At 42.0% G+C, this 17,784-nt stretch overlaps 1 protein-coding gene across 3 annotated transcripts in view; it reads right to left on the bottom strand.

Moving 5' to 3' along the window:
* The window catches only part of Rb1cc1 (RB1 inducible coiled-coil 1), a 51,195-nt gene that overhangs the window by 32,561 nt on the left and 850 nt on the right, over positions 1 to 17,784 (bottom strand). For all 3 annotated transcript variants that reach the window (XM_023717674.1, XM_023717675.1, XM_023717676.1), the window contains exons 2-6: positions 16,881 to 17,002; positions 14,073 to 14,199; positions 13,751 to 13,921; positions 2,892 to 3,094; positions 551 to 977 (exon numbers count right to left, since the gene is read on the bottom strand). In XM_023717674.1, coding sequence (XP_023573442.1) covers positions 551 to 977; positions 2,892 to 3,094; positions 13,751 to 13,921; positions 14,073 to 14,199; positions 16,881 to 16,951 — 999 coding nt within the window. In that variant the 5' untranslated portion in view covers positions 16,952 to 17,002. The remainder of the gene's footprint in view (positions 1 to 550; positions 978 to 2,891; positions 3,095 to 13,750; positions 13,922 to 14,072; positions 14,200 to 16,880; positions 17,003 to 17,784) is intronic.

The raw sequence follows: 17,784 nt of genomic DNA, 5'->3' as shown, positions 1-17,784 counted from the left end.
AAACCACAATGTTAAGTTTTTGGATTTTACAGAAGATTAGAATTTAAAAAGCTTTTCTTTAAAAAGCCAGAACGAGGATGTATCCTCTAGGGAAATGGTGATGAGGAAAAGGCCTAAAGGGGTGTTCTTGGAGGGTGGTTGTCTTCTGTACTTACTTCTTTACCCTGTCTCACAATTCTAGAAATCTAAGGGTGAGGGTCCAAGCTGGGGCCAGAGGGGCTTCCTGCTGGCAGTCCTGAGGCAGTACAGGGCATCACCTAGCAGACCCGGGAGCATGCCTGGTCTCCCGCACTCCCCTCTTATAAAGCCAGGAGGCAGCTGACTTTCTAACTAGCTACTCGATCCTACAGTGTGCTATATGCAGATAATTCTCATTGCACCAGAATTTCATACAATCTTCACCAATTCATACTCAACTCATAAATAGAATGCAAGTTTGAGTCAATCTAAAAGTTCTAATCTTAACATACTGCTCCTCCACTACTCATTTATTTTCTCATGATTATAATGTAAGCAACACAAGAAATGAAATTAACATAACATTACTTACCCTGCTCATGGAATCAAAGCATTTTCTGACCAGAGATTCCACATCATTAGGTCTATCCTGAACATTGATCCAGTCTAACAAAGAAACGTTAAAAAAAGGCAGGTCGCTGTCTTTAGCATCTACCGGAGTTTCATCCTGTGGTACAGTACTTGGACAAGACTCTCTAATTTCTTTGCCACTCTCAGCATCTGTGCCATCTGGGGCTACATGTTCCACTGATTTGTGAAATGAGGGTAACAAGGATGTAGCAGTTGCTCTCGGCATGTCAGGAGAAAGCACCAGTTCAGCGGATCGTGTCATCTCAGCCTTTTCGGAGCCTTCGTGTTCATTTAAAGAGTCTAGTCTTCCCAAACATTCCCTGTAACTATGTCTGGTCAGGCACTCCAACAACGGAATCTTGGCCATTACCGAAACCGCAGTTCCTAAACTTAAAACACAGAAAGATCCTTCAGTGAAACAGGACTTCTCCAGTTAAGGATTAGCATCCCAGCTCATGAGCACATACACCCAAGACTTTATCACTTATCCATGTATTATTTGATGAAGTCATTTATAAACTGCACACTAACAGAAGCTTATGCACTAACAGAAGCAGAGAAGGAATGTTTATGATTAAGACACCAAAATACTAAACTAGTGCCAGTTGAGGTGGCACATACCCGTAACCCAGCACTTGGGAGGCTGACACAGAAGGAGGGCTGAGTTCAAGCCAGCCTGGGCTTATAACGTGAGTTCAAAGTAATTCTGAACTGCACAGTGAAAGGTTATCTAAAAATAAAAAACAGTAAACTAAATCTAGTTAGGCTCTTATTTTTTAAAAAAAGTAGACATCAACTTTTTACCAACATAAAGAAGGAATAAAATTTCAAATTTAGAAAAATCTGCTATTTATGTTAAGTCAATTAAACTTAATACACTGAAAATATAGGATAAAATTAAGTCTTAATCTTAGGAAAACTTGCTCTGAAAAGTCAGATGTACATAGTTAAAAGGTAAGGGGAAATGTATCAAATCCTCCTCTGCAAAAATGTAGGAGGTCATATACCTAAATTAAATTCACAAAAACTCTCCAAAAAGTTACTTGTAAAGGTTACTATATAAATGTTCAAAAATTTTCTTTCTATTCTTAATGATTACTTCTTTTTTTGCCAGATTTATTTTGTTGTCAATTTAAGATCAAAATATATGGGCTGGCTAGATAGCTCAGTGGTCTAAAGCAAGTGCAGGGACCATGGTTTGATCCCTGATGCCAACCCTGCCCCAGGGCGGACTATGCTGGCCACAAAAAAAAGAACTCGTACAGCAAAGTACAGATGTGAGGTGGGTGGAGGCAGGGTGGGAGGGAAGCGGGGAGGGAGGATGGAAGGGGACATGAAGGAACATGCTACTCGCCGCTGATTCACAGTGGAGTTAATGACACACACAGAAAAATCTCACAGAATCAAAAGTAAGACAAAGAACTTGAAAACCTGGGAGTGCAAGCATGTACACACACATCACATTCATTCTGAATTATCCTTCTCTTCTTATGTTACAGCCTTTTAAGAATCTAATATTAGATGTGCTTCTCTTAAGAAACTAGAAAGCTATCTGATAGCTGGAACACAATGGCTTATTATTAACTTACTAAGGCTATACCAGAGTGGCAATTGTTTTGGGGAGTGGTGGAAGGAGTAGTTACTGAGAGTGGGTCATGCTATGTAGTTAAAAGCACTATGCAGCCTGGGCTGGCTGTGAAGCTGTGCGACCCTACTGCCTCGGCTTCCTGATTGCTAGGGTTATGGCCCTGCACCGCCCGCACAGCTAGGATGGCAGTAATGAAAAAGAAACTTAGTTCTCCTTCCTCATTCCATCTGTTAACGTTCACATTTCCTTAGGTGCACTATTTTTCTATCTGTCTTTTCTTTAAAATGTAAGAGACTGTATGAGTGCAAAATCTTAGTTTCATCAGTGACTGCAGTATTTTGAGCCTTTCTCGCAACACAAGAAAAAGTATATGGGAGAGCTACTAAGATAGAGCAAAAATAACTAATTTTTAAATTATAAATTTATAAATCCATATGCCTAGAAAAAAAATTACAACACAGAAACTTTTATCATAAGATTCAAAAAGTAAACATGCTACGGGAAGGACCAGAAACAGTGCGTAGGTCTGGCATGGCGGCACGTGCCTATAGGCCCCGGAGCCTGACGCAGGAAGACGGCTGTGAGCTCAAGGCCAGCCCGAACTGCACAGCACGACACTGTCTTAAAAAGACAGAAAGAGAGTGACTAAAACTACTTATAAACTTCAAAGATACATTAAACAAATGTCTTGTTATCCATTTAATGGTACACATACTGAGTAAGTTTTAACTTGATGTCTTCTATGGACTGCAGATAATTTGAATAAATACTTTCAAACTTGAAAAGTAGCTTTTGGTATGAATTTGAGCAGTCCTCCAGATTGGCCATGATTGCGGCCCAGCCTTGGTGCTGAAGGTGCTCGTCATGGACAAGGCCTTCACAAAAAGAGCAGAGCTTCTTGGCAACTTCATACATTTCCTGTATTGGAAAAGAAAAAGAACATAATAAAAACAAGGGCAATGACGTGTGCATGCATATATGTGCATTCATGTTCCCACAACATTCCAAACAGACAGACAGACAGACAGACAGACAGACAGACACACACACACACACACACACGCATGTGTGCATGCTCTTGTCTCAAACGACATGGGCAAAATGAGCAAAAACCAGCAGCACAGTTCATTTTAAAAAACAGAAGTAAAGAGGGAAGGAGAAACCAACTGTGCAGAGCACGCCTGGGCTGAGGAGAGAGGACAGGCAGGAGGACGGGACGCCCTGGGGGGAAGGCTTGAGGGGCTCAAGTGGGAGGCTGCGATGGCCCCACAGCACCTTTTAGAGCCGCTGTCTACACTGAAGATGTGTGTTCCTGTCCTGGCGTCTGATCATCAGCAACAACATAATGAGCAGAACTTTTTAATAGTTCATACCTATAAGAACCTAAAAGCAACAAAGGACACAGACACTGAGCTAGGCAACGTGGTGTATGCCTGTCATCTCAGTGCTCTGGTTAGGAAGAAACAGTCTGGAGAAGAGACTACGAAGACTGAATGATGGAGGCTCAGAACACGCAGCCAGGAGGGGTGCAGCCTTCTGACAGCATTTGGAGAAGCTAAGCAAGAGGACTGAGAGTGGCGAGCTGAGTAGCGCTGAGACCCAGAAAGGAAGAAGGCAGGCAGAGGCAGGCAGGCAGTGAAGACCAGAGTATGGATGCAGCTCACTGACTGAGAAAGACAGTGTTCATTCCCAGCATACACAAGCACACGTGTGAACTATTCCCCCCGACCCCTCGCAGAGGACCGCCCGAGCAGCTCTCCTTCAAAGAAGAGCAGCTCTCCTTGAAAGAAGTCCAGCCAACGAGCTGGACTTCACACAGAAAACACAAACCTTCTGAAAAGTTCTCCGACAAAGAGTACGATCCGATGCTGGCATGGGGGCACACCTGCAATCTAAACACTGGGGGCGAGAAAGATCCCCAGTGCGGGCCCAGACTGGGCAACTTAGTGAAACCGCCTCAAACTACAAATATTTCTAAAACATGTAAAAGGGAGATGCAGTTTGCTGTGAAGACCCTGGGTTCAGTCTCTAGGAGATCTGGGGAGAAGGGGAGATAGTATGAGAAAAAAGTGCCTGTGGAAAATGGGACGGACACCTTAAAGAATGTAAGAATACCTGGGATTTCTAAGTTCACACAGGCAGGCTGCTGCAAATGCAAAGACTGCACAGAATCGATGAGTAAGATGATTCCTATGGGCTAGTATTGTCAATAAAGACTCTGTCCTGTCATTAAAATTAATCTACCCCACTGATCCAAAACATAACGAAGAGAGCAATAAAATGGTACAGTGCAACGGACACAAAAGTCAGCCTCTCTGAGACCTGGAACCCAGAGGCTAGATTGCAGCTTGCAGGAAAAAAACCACAAACAGTTCACCAGGAATAGGGACAGAACTGGCAGGAAAAACCAAAGATGCAGAGTTGGAGAGGGCAACCTGGAGCCTCCCTCTTGCAGCTCAGGGGACAGGGAGCCAGGTGTCCCAGCAGCAGGCAGGTGAGCCAGGCAAGGGGTGCAGAGCACATGGCTGCGGGCGGGGCCAATGCCTTGCAAAGGGCAAAGCAGTGCAGGGCTGCTCCGGGGATGCCTTCCCTGCAAGGCAAAGCAAGAGGGACATAGCATGGGTGCTCCTCCTCAAAAGAAAACGCCCGGGCACGCGCCACGTCCGGAAGGGCCAGTCCTGAAACCTGGGCCTCAGAACAAGTGTCACTCTCACCCAGCAACTGAGTGAGACAGTTGGGAAGAACCGCTGTGGACAGGGAGTGTGCTAGAAGGTCGTGAGCAGTTTAAACCTCAGTGGGAAGGACATGGCCCATCCTCCACAGAAAAGCCAGGCCCGCTGGAGCTGCACTCCAAGTAGCAGAGGCTGGAAAGTGCACCAGCAGCAAGAACCTCGACCCCTGCCTGCCACATTGTGCGTTGACCCAAAGCCTGCCTTCCCTACCACCACCGAGACAAGGATGCATTCACAGGTGCAGTGGCAGGGCTCGGTGCAGACAGAGGCCTGTGGGCTAAGTGGTGGGCCCAGAAACATAGTCTGGAAGGCCAGAACAAGGACACAGACCTGTGGGACTCCAGGCCCGCAATCCTAGGAAGAAATCACTCACCTGGGTGCACAGACAGGGAGCAAAGGGCAAAAGGAAAAGGGCAGGAAGGAGCCACGACGCACCATACACGTCCCTGCTCCTTGAGGAGTACGCACTGTGCACTCCACGCACTCATAAAAACTGTCTGGGGCTCCTTTTAATAAAAAATAAAAAACTTTTCCTTTTAATTTCTTGTTTATTTTATTCTCTATAGTATATCCTTTCTCCCTTGCGAAAGTTTCTGTTTCTTGGGCTGGGGCGATGGCACAGTAGAATAAGTGCTTCCCTGGCAAGCATAAGGCCCTGAGTTCAATCCCCGGTTCTGCCAAAAAGACAAAAGTTTCTGTTTCTTGCTTTGCTATTGTTCTTTTTATTTAATTCTGTAAATAACCTACTCTAAAACAAGATCAATTCTTGTTTCACTTTTTTCTTCCTATCACTGTTTAAATTTAAAATTTTCTTTTTGTATCTACTCATTCTTGATAAACCATGAACCTTTATTCATCCTTAAGAGTGCTAACTCTATGCTACTACTGTTGAATTCTATTATTCCTGAAGGTTACCCTTACCACATCCAGTGGGTTCTTACTGTTAAGTCAACATACTTCTCTTTGGTTTATACTAAAATTGTAGATTTCTTTTCTACCTTTAAAGGTGAAACTTTATTGGGTCTTATGGTGCCTGAGGATCCAGTCTGTCCTGGGTGACACAGCTGCTGATCTACTTGACACTGCCACGGTCACACTGCTGTTGCTTCTAGTAGTTTTTCCTGTACGCCTTTTTTCCTGCACTATCTCTGGGGCATTAATGATAGTGCAGTTCATGCCCAGAGCACTGGGTGCTGGGCCAGCTGCACCCCCACTAACCGAGGTAACTGGATCTTGGGACAGCAACCAAGGATTACACTTAGCCAGGCCTGTGTATCACTGAAGAGCAGCTTACTAAAGTGATCTCCACACTAAAAACGAAGCCCACTATAAGTGGCTGGACAACTAAGGACAAAACAAAAATGAACAAACACAAAATGCCTCCCCCAAATTCTTACCCTAAAGTGGGGCACTGAGGGAGAGAAAAAGCCACACAGCCAAATTATTTGACAGCATGACAACAGATTAAAAAAGATTAAGCCAGGTGTGGTGATGCGAATCTGTAATCCCAGGGCTTCACAGGCTGAGGCAGGAGGATGGTTGGGAGTTCAAGACCAGCCTGGGCTACATACAAAGTGAGCTCAAGGCCAACCTGAACTACACAGTGAGAGAGTGAGAGTGAGAGTGAGAGTGAGAGAGACAGACAGACAGACAGACAGAGACAGACAGACAAGCCAGAAGTAAAAATCAGTAGACTGCTACCAAAAACTATAAACAGGAAAAAGTTATTATTCAAAGAACTGAAAACAGCAGAACTGAAAAGGACTCCGAACAGCAAAGTACTAAAGTCAGTCTAACTGGTGTGTATCAACCTCCATACCTGAAAATGGAGAACCGTCAACCAAGGCCAGGAAGGCGGCTCACACCTGTAATCCCAGGAATCTGGGAAAGTGAGCGAGGAGGATCAAAACTCAAGCCTAGCCCAGGTAGTGTAGCAGTTTAGTAAGACCCGCAGACACATACAAAGGCCCTGGATTCAATATCCAGTATCAAAGGAAAAGACTGTCAATCAGATGTTTTCAAATGCTCCTATAAAAGTCAAAGTAACTGAAAACAAACAAACAAAAAATGACTTCCCACCAAAAGGATAAGATGGGAATGCCAAGTTCAAAGTCAGCCTGGGCTATGAGACATAGTCTCGAAAAAACCCAGCAAGACTATTCCAATAGACAACAGACATATCTAATCAAAAGACTACTCTAAGAGAAAGTAGACTTGTGCAATTAAAAGAAAAAAACATATAAAAGATGTATATAATTAAGAGATGAAATTAGAAATTAATAAGAAAATCATGATAAGAAAGCCTGGCAAACCCAATGATATTATGGGCTTCTGTACTCTTTTAGAATATTTTGCTGAGTTTACACACCTATAATATTCAACAACGGAACTTAAAAAAAATTGGGGTATAACTATGAATGTCCATTTTGTATCTGTGTATTCAAAGTGGTTGGGATAGATATATAGTTGCATTCTCTTAATGAATAGAATGATTTTTTCTAATGGTGTTTGTAAGTAGGATCACAAGTCTGCATCTTGTACAGCAATTAACCACTGAGAAGAATGTATGCAGTGTATTATTTGTTGAAACTGTACTTTCGATTTGATTTGAAACTGTCTCATTGCTATATGTTTATCAATAAAACTTTGAAAAGAAAAAGAAAAAAAAAAAAAAAAGAAAGCCTGGCAAGTGCAATGACCCAGGTTTGATCCCCAGTACCACATGCCGTGGGGGCCCCTGACAACCCAGGGTGCACGTGCATGCCGTTAAGATCAGGCAACGAGGTGCACACCTATAATCTCAGCACTGGGGAGGGTGACACAGGAGGACCACTATGAGTCCAAGCTACACAGTGAGACTCTGTACCAAATAAAAGAATTTTTTAAAAAGAAAGTACCACAGCACCTACAAATTTAAAAATTACAATACTTGAGTCACTAAAGAAACCAAACCCTTAACTACAGAAGAAATACTTAAAAATAAAAACATGAAATATCAAACTAAACAAAAACAATGTTGATGGTCAGCCAGATAGCTCAGAGTACTAAAGCACCTGCTTAGACAGAGCTCAGAGGCCAGGGTTCAAACCTCAGCATGCTCTGCCCACCCTGCCCCTGGTGCATGCTGAGCCAGGTTTCAGACTGGGCATGGAGGTGCGCGCCTGTAATGCCTCTACTTGGGAGGCTGAAAACAGGAGCAATCACTGAGTCCAATGTATGTAGTGAGACCCTGTACTAAATATAATAATAGTAATAATAAAATAATGTTGAATGGAAACTTCATTGCATGTACTAAGAACGTAAATTTTAAAATGGTAAAATAATAGACAAATAATTTTATCTCTCCTAGACAAAATGGGGACTTCGCATTCCTCAGTAACTATTACAGTACTCAACTTGGAATCTCATGGTCATGGATTACATTACATATCACACATATCTGGACATTACGCGCACTACTAGATTGCACTCAGTGCCCACGCTGCCCACCGGCGGCGCCTCGATCTCCCAATCATCTGGATGATCTCAACCGTCCACACAGATTTCGAAATATGTTTAGGGTGAAGACAAATACCCTTAGCTTGAGGAAGTCTAATAAAATAAAAAAAAAGAAAAGAAAAACACAAATGCACAAACAGCTGCCATGAATATGCATGACTGTTTCACCCACTCAATGCATAAACATGAGAGGGCGGGGCACTGAATGCAAAGTGCACGTGCGAGGAGTGTGAGCGTGAGCACTGGAACACAAGTGCCCTCACATCAGCTCCCTGAACGATGCCACACACAGTGCTCTGGGTTACTAAAAATTAATCCAAAAGAATTTCAAAGAAGCTTCTTAAAACAATACCGGTAACTCCAAATCATGAAGAAAAGAATGTTTTAAGACGCAAAGATGAAGGGCCAGGAACACAGTTCAGGGGCATAAATGCCTGCCTGGCAACCGCAAGGTCCTGAGTTCAGCATCCCAAGACCGCCCCGCAACACACACACACTCAAAAGAAGGACACAAAGATGATATGTAAAACCTTAGTATGTATTAAGCAACAACATAATGGCTACGCAATTCACAAGATGCCAGGAGGACTCGGAACTATAAAGAAGGGTTTGCTATGTTGTGTAAAATGTATCTCCACATTAAAACATGAGATATTGCTCACTTTAAAAATGCAGGGGCCGGGGAGATGGCTCAGTAGGATAAGTGCTTGACAGGCAAACACAAGGATCTGAGTTCAATCCTTGGTTCTGCCAAAAAAAAATTAAATAAATAAAAATAAAAATGCAAAAATTTCTTAAATAATAGGGTAAGATGGAATCAAGATTCAGAACTATGACAAATATTTTTAATACAAGAATGTAAAAAAGAAAAATGTGGGTATAAATATATAAATCAGAAGCTTTCCAGTATATAAAAAGAAATACAAAGCCCTTTTACAAATAGTAACTTTAATAAAATAATTTCCCCTACATAAATCCATATAATTGGGGCCAGTGAGATAGCTCCGTGGACTAAATCACCTGCCTTGGGCCAGGGAGATAGCTTAGTAGAATAAGGGCTTGCCTGGCAAGCGCAAGGCCCTGTGTTCAATCCCCTGTACTGCAATAAAGAAATAAGAGGGGAAAAAATGAATTGCCTGCCTAAGCAAGTGCAGGGACCACGGTTCGATCCCCAGCACCACATGCAGCACCGGCCACTGACACTGGGCGTGGTAGCACATGCCTATAATCCCAGTGTTGGGAGGCTTAAAACAGGAGGATCACTACCAGTCTGTGCTGCTTAGTGAGACCCTGTAACAACCAAATACAATTTAAATAAATAAATCCATACAATTACTGAGAACAAAATTTAAATGAAAACACACAGAATTTATTGTAGTACTATATATGGCTGTCATTTTTGAATGGGTAAAAGTTCTATTATTATTTAGTAAGTGGTATCAATATAACTGGGTGGCAAGTTGGAATATAAGTATTCTTACACCTTAAACAAAAATATGAGATAAATACATAAACGGGGAATAAATATATCTATTCTGAATTAAGAATATTTCTCTAACCCTATGATGTGTGTGTGTGTGTGTGTGTGTGTGTGTGCGCACGCGTGCACGGATGCGCATGTGTTGTGGTTGTTGTCGGTGGTGGTGGTGCTGGTGGCAGCACACAGAGTTGACAAAGTAACTATAAGAGGCAGACAGGGCGCTAAGGGCAGGAGTATAGATACTAACACCCCCGGGGAAAATAACGTGGATTTTAATCTATGAAAAGATACTCAACTCAAGAAAAGTGAAAGTACAAAAAACTGTCAGCTCCAGTTTGGTGATGCCCCAAGCTGTGACAGCAGGAAGGAAGGGCAACATGTCCTCCGTGCGGACGAAGTGCGTACTAGTGAGATTCTGTGTACCCGACTCAGGAGCAATTAAAAAAATTCACTAACCCATCATGTGGCACCATGAGTTCTCTTCTAAGAATTTATCTTGCTTAAAACAAACAAAAATACTAGAAGATTCTTTGATGATATACAATGAAAAAGAAAGCTCAATGCTTATCAAATTCCTTACATGAGTATGACAAAATAATGTAGCCATTTTAAAAAGTGAAATGTCTTTGCATCTGGGAACACCAAGATAGCATTAAATTTTAAAAGGAGGGTCCTAAATTCATAATTTTCCATTTTTATACCATTACCTCAAAATTAAGTGTGGCAACTTACACAATGAGGTGTCAGGGTGAAAAAGACAAGGCAGCCCTGGAAGGCTACATGGCAGACGCACTGCAATGTCTACACTGGCTCTTCTCCCAGCACTTCAGAGTGAGCGCAAAAGAAAACAGAAATCTTGAAAGCACCTAAGGCCAAGATTATTAACAAACGGACATTAAATAGGAATTCCTAACCATCACAGGGCACTCAGAGTCAAGGAGGCAAAGGTATTCTCATATGAAACCAATGAAGAACTTACACGAGGGCTGTATGAGAGGAGCTACAAAAACCCAGAGAACTCGGCAACCCGCTAACGAGCAGTCAAAGCAGCTGAGAGGCACACCCCAAAGTGGATGACCAAGTGGCTCACGGATGGGAAAACGCCACAATCACTAGTGACCAAAGAAAACAAACTAAACCAAGATGGCCTCCAGTACACACCTATCCTAACAGCTAAAATTAGGAGCCCGGAAGGAAGCGAACATTCACACTGCTGCGGGGGGTGTGGGTGAGCCTGGCTGGGTGTAAATGGACACGCACACTCAAAAAAAAAAAAGGCACAAAAAGCTGAATTACAGGCACAGCTCAGATACAAGATGCAGAGAAATGCAAAACACAAAAAAATGCACCCAACACTGTAGAAGGTTCACTGTACACAAGAGTCCCCGAGAGCAACCTATGCTAGTAGCTGGGATAACCGCCGGCGTATTTAAACAGTGGAATGGCACGCAGCAATAAATATAACCACTGATACATGCAATGGCATGGAAAAATTCTCAGGAACAATGGCGAGTCACAAGGTCAGCCTCAAGGCATGTACTGTATGACTCCATTTATATAAAGTCCAAAAGAGGGTACAGTAATCTATGGTTTAGAAGATATTTGGTTAACTGTATAAATCAACATTTACTATTTAGCACTCATTTTAGTGTCTCTACTATTTCCCATTTAAATTTGTTTGCTAGAGAAATGAAATTATGATTCACTCCTAGAGCTTCTAGCTACTTTTCAAGTCCCCCTCCGAATACCAGCAATGTCCTCTCCTCCCCTCCATCCCCTTGTTTCTTCCTACTTCTCGCGATTTTGCCTGGGTAAAATACATACTCCGAATGGCCTTTTGACTTGTCCCTATGTACCACCAGATGTTCTCACAACAGGATTTGCACTGCCACTCTCTTCGATCTTGACGATTATTTTTACAGAGTACCTTGTTATTACTGTTTCCCATGGACGAGCTTTCAACACTCTGCATACTTCTTCCTGCACCATCAGACACTTGTACAAGGTAACTCAGGCTCGCCCAGTATTTTGTATTTTTCTTGCTTTCGATATAATGCGGAGACCTTTGTGTGTGTGTGATAACTCGTGTTCAGACCCAGGGTCTTCGTGTGAGTACGTTTATAGCTCTTTTTGATTTTGAAATAGCCTGCTGTATTCCTCATTTGCCTCTGCTTGGCTTACCTTTGTGATTCCTCCTGCCTCAGCCTCCAAGCTGTACCAGGATCACAGACTTGCACCACATTTAGCTGGACAATGACCATTTTTACATTTTCTGCTACTTGAATCTCAAAATGCTAATTTGGGATCTCAGTAGCAATAGCTCCTCTTTCTTACTTCAATCTTTTTTATTATCATGCATTAGTAGAGAAATCATGCCAGCTTGTACTTAAAAGACTTCCGATAAGTGGATCCTTCTGTAGATTGACATTTTCTTTGCTCTTTATTCTCTAAGCACTTGAGAACTTTATGTCCGATCATACTTAACACTATATTTTCTCCAATTAAATGCAATGCCTGTTTTTAACTGTAGGAGTATACTAGTTCTTGCACTATTGGAGGCCGCAGGAACATCACAACTTTGGACCCAGATGAGGCATCTTAGCAAAACCTTGATTCCAGATAAGGGATTTTAAAAGTGCAAAGCCAGGGGGCTCAACCTCCAGATACTCATCGCCCCAAAATACCTGAAGGACTTCAGCACGTGCACCAGCATCCCGCACGCTAACAGGCTGCTGCGCTGTGCACAGCTGTCTTTTTAAATTTTTTTTAAATGTATATATGGTATAGGGTCTTGCTCTGCAGCTCAGACTGATAGTGATCCTCCTGTTCTCAGCCTCCCAAGTGCTGGGATTACAGGTGTGTGCCACCATGCCTGTCTCGGTGACCCGCAGTACAGCATGTGGTGCAGGGGATCAGTCCCGGTCCCCGTGCTTGCCTAAGCAGGTGCGTTGTCTGCTGAGTACCTCAGCTGGCTGTTCTCAGTTTTGTTCTTGAGACCCTAAGATGCTGCCAAAATGCCCTGCACCTTCTAAGGCTTTACTAATATAGCATTCTATTAAATTTAACTACATAACTGCAGGAGACAGCATATTTAGGGTTTAAACTATAGACATTTATCAGCATTTCTGTGACCATACCTGAAATTCATGGGTGCTCAGGAAATGTAATCCCTGTCACTTTCGGGTCCCCACTGTACAACACTACAGTTTTATTAATGATACGCTTAGTACTTGTTATCTATTTTTATAAAAGGTAAATACTATTATTTTTTCATTTTTGGAGGAACCGGGGATTGAACTCAGGCTCTTGCGCTTGCCAGGGAAGTGCTGATTCCACTGCGCCGTCTCCCCGGCCCTGGTAAATACTATTATTACGTTAGTCCTCAGACATATTTCTTCCACACATGAAAGTAAAATACAGCTTACTACTGATGGCCTGCAGTCAATAATATTAGTGATATAAATTAAAAAAGAAAAAGCATATGAGTAGCTCTATATCTAATCTAACACAGGTACAAACAAAGAATTATCACCATCTAGAAGAGAAGATGACCAAGTCATATTTAAAGCAGACTTTTCACTCTAAAATCCTGTAATGGTCAATGTAGGCTAACTAATAATGCATGGGTCTGAAATTTAAAAAACAAATGTATTAACTACAAAGTATTTTTTTCAATACTTTTTGGTAATTTACGGAACTTCTACTCATTTCCTATTGGTTTAGAAGACTCTTTACAGGGGGCCGGAGAGATGGCTCAGTAGAATAAGTGCTTCCCTGCCAAGAGAAAGGGCCTATTTTTTCCCCAATTCCGAAAAAAAAAAGACTCTTCACAGCTGAGTTAAGGAGGTAACTTTTCTATCTTACCACAGCGAGTTGTGTTCTTGAAGCAACAGTATGAAAAACTGCAGGCATCATCAGAGATTCTTCAACTTTTATTTCCATATCATTTTCTGTTGAAAACGTAGTTTTAGGAATAGCAGGAGCACGATCACATAAGATCATTTCTTTGTTAAAAAGAAAAATTGGATTTGTGTCCTATATTAAAAAAAAAAAGAAGTAGTAGTAACTGAAACAAAAACGTTGCAGTAGTGGACACACACACTTCCTGGCTAGACGAAGCCCACCAGCCTGCTCTGAGCGACCCGGCTCCCTCCGGTTTGGGAGGCCCGCGCCCGTGCACACCTACCGTCCCGGCACTGTAGGTGCACACTCGTCGGTCTGCGGCCATGCACTCTCCTCCATTGACCACCAGCACCTGGTGCTGAATAGCAATCTTGTATTTGCTTTGAATGGCATGTTTCAGGTCTGCCACACTTCAGGAAATAAACGAAAACCAGTTATTTACACTTGCCCACTGACTTTAGAATTACAGCAGTACTTCACAAAACATACACAGTGGACGAGTAAGTCTCACAGCAAAACTTAGAAACACAGGGTTGCTATTCCTTGAGCTACTAGGCTCCACACTTGCTATTCTATTTTCTTCATTAATCTTATTGAGAAACAAATAGCCATGAGACAGTTACAATACTTAATAAATTGCATACTGTTGTCTTCATAGTAGTTATTCATAGTACAAGGTGCAGACATGATATCCTGTCCAAACACTATTAGTACAAATCTTTCTTCTCACTGAAGAGAAAGTAGCTCTCTATCTATCCTATTTTGTGTGTGTGTGTGTGTGTGTGTGTGTGTGTGTCTATGTATATAAAACTATAAAATGCTCCTTAATTTATATCCCCCTTTTTTGTTTAGCTGTGTCAGAGACGGGTATCCCATGGCCATTTAAATATTGTAGGTGCGTGAATTCAGCAAAATAATCCAATATAGTCTAGTAGACCATAATAGTAGTGGGTTAGCCGCAGGACTGACTATGTCAGAAGTTGACTTGAGCCTTTTACAGCTCAGCATATTAATATGGCTTTACTTTTTATATCTTGTTTTTATACTTTTCTGCTGGATGATTAAGACCAAGATAAAGACCTATATAATAAGAAATGTAACTTTTGTATCTGACAAGGTCAGTCAAATCCACTCAGGATTTACCCTGAAACCCTGTACTGAAGTTTGTAGATTTTTTGTCATTATCAGCCATGTGGCTAAGTCACAGCCACTGCTTGACCAGTCTGCTCTCTGTGAAAGCCTGAGAGAATGTTTTCTCTTCTGGAGGGTTAACAGCCTAAGTTTGCAGACCAAACATTAGAGAAAAAGAAGGGCTACAAGGATAGCCAACATTTTGGCCCTGGTCATTTAAGGTCAGTGAAAACTCGGGACATAAGAGAACCTGTGCTGTGACACCCTGTAGCTCAGCGGATCCCGAATTTTCTGATCAAGGAGATTATGGGGCCACAGAGGAATGTGATCGATGATGTAGAACACACCTAAGGAGAGTCACCCACTTACTATGCTAATGCTGAACTGTATCTAACAAAGAGGTGCGGTAGTGCACACCTCCAGCCCCAGCACATGCGAAGGGAAACAGGAGGAGAGCCACCACGCTCAAAGCTAACCTGAGCCACAGAGTTCAAGGCCAGGCTGCACTACACACGGAGATCTTACTTTACAGAATGGAGTCTATGTTACACCAGCAATCTACATAGTATATAAATAAAGGAATATGCTTAAATTGGCGTTCAATTCCGACAAATCCAAAATTTGTTAAAATCTTCACATCACATTATAGACATTATAGAAACTATACCAAGTGTAAACCATATGAAAATTCCTTCTTTTCCTACCTTTTAAAAAGATTATTCTGTAGAGATACATGCATTTAATGAAAATTAGTCTTTTCTAAAAGTAAAATCACTCTTTGTTACCATTTCTCAAAGAATACTGGCTAACCAAATCACAACTATTTTAGTTATCAACTAGTCTTGGTGGTTGAGTTTATGTTCCAAATTACTTGAGAGGTGGGGACAACAAAGCAGGGTGCCGGCTCAAAAAAAAAAATCTAAAAACCAAACAAACACTATTTTTATTTTTTTTCCTACTTGTTGAGCCTTAAAATATATTCTCCCTGATCCAAGCACTTTCCTCAGTTTTAACAAGTTATACAGGGTATTTAACAGACAAATACAGTACTGGAAATCCCTACAAGGTTGAAGAATGATTAGAGATACAAGATTCACTGATTTAGCTAAAATTTTAACCTTTACTTTCTCAATAGCAAAACAAATATATTGACTTTAACCATATAAAGGAATAGAAAACAACCAAAAAGAAAGGAAGTGATATATATATATATATATAGGTTCACAAAGCTTATTAGTAATTCCCTTAACAATGTTCTGTGAAGCTGAGGTTGGTGGCATATGCCACAATCCCAGTGCCCTGGGAGGCTAAGCCACAAAGACTTCAAGTTCAAGCCCAGTCCAGACAACTCTGCATCTGTTCAATAACGTAATAGTTCAAGGACTGAGGATACAGCTCAGTGAATGCCCTGGGTTCAATCCTACAAGAAAGAAAATGTCCTGTGTAACTCTCAACAGCCTTGGACATAGGTACTTACAATGACAGCAACAGTCTAAAATCAGTTTCTTGGTTAAGTATGTTCACCGCAATAATATATTCATCCAACCAGATTAAAACACATTTAAAGAATTCAGTATTTCTGAGACTGACAACAATTATATACATGATGTGTTAACCTGAAAGATTTAGGATTTGTCATTAGTCTTATCTTCTTTCTTTTGTGTTTTAGGGACGGATCTACAGGGTGCTCAGGGTCTCACTACTAGATCGGACTCACAGTGATCCGCCTGTTTACAGCCTCCCAAGAGCGGGGATTACAGGTGCGCGCCACCACGCCCAGTCTCAATTGCTGGCTCAGCACGCCCCGGGGGTGGGGCTGGCACAGCAGGCCTGCGTTTAGGCACTTTAATCCGCTATTTGGCTAGCCCTCTTTGTCCTTTTAAAAGTGTGACAGTGTCATCTAGTATTTCACATATACACAGAATGCAAAACTGAAGAGAATAAATGAAACACAACTCACGTCTGCACTGTAAGTTCGGTGTCAAATGTTAGAGTAGTTCCGGTGTTGACCAGAAACACATATAACTTCATGATGAGTCCTCTGGATTCTGTGAGTAGAGATCTCACCTTCTGATGCAGCTCCTGAACAAAAGGGCAGAACGTGAGCAGCTGGACACGGCCACGCACACTTGCCACCCAGGGGCTGCAGGAGCCTGGGCGGGAGGACTGCGAGGGCGCTCAGCCCAGGCGACAGAACAAGTTCCAGGCCAGCCTGCACTAAGGAGCAAGCGCAGATCATCATTCAGTCCTGCCACACAGATAACAACAGTTAAAATGAGTTCTGATGCCTAGGATTACTGACTGGCTGACTTGGCATAACTCTGTTACATTTTCCCTTGAAAACATAACGTTGTTTCAGAAAAAGAGGAGACCAGATATTAGTGGGAAAGCCAGTGTGAAGATTTTCCTGTTTTTTATATTAAGAATAAAATATTTGAGGCAGGTGTAGGGGTACACTCTACTTTGGAAGCTGAGGTAGGATGATCACAAGTTCAAGCCCAGCCTGGGCGATTTAATGAAGTCTTTATCCATTTCTTCTTTCCAAGAATTAGAAACAGATTAATCTTTAGGTTAAACTTAACACCAAATAAAAATAAGTATATTATTTTTTCAAGTTAAGGGGAAATAAGTACCAATTCCTTCCAGCAGCTGCCTGCACCTTCATAAGGAGCCATAGATGTTTCAGAAGAAATCCTCAGTCCCCCAAAAATACAAAAGCAAAAACAAAAGTTCTCTGGTCTCAACAGTTTAAAGTACACAGGCCTGGGCTGGAGAGATGGCTCAGTGGTCTAAAGCACCTACTTGGAACAAGCTTAGCAAAAGCATCAGGGACCGCGGTTCAATCCCCCAGCACCACATGCCAG

This window comes from Octodon degus, unplaced genomic scaffold (assembly GCF_000260255.1).
Source record: "Octodon degus isolate 3935 unplaced genomic scaffold, OctDeg1.0 scaffold00054, whole genome shotgun sequence".
Lineage (NCBI taxonomy): Eukaryota > Metazoa > Chordata > Mammalia > Rodentia > Octodontidae > Octodon > Octodon degus.
The sequence above is the reverse complement of the archived record's forward strand: the minus strand, read 5'-3'. Positions and strand labels throughout refer to the sequence as shown.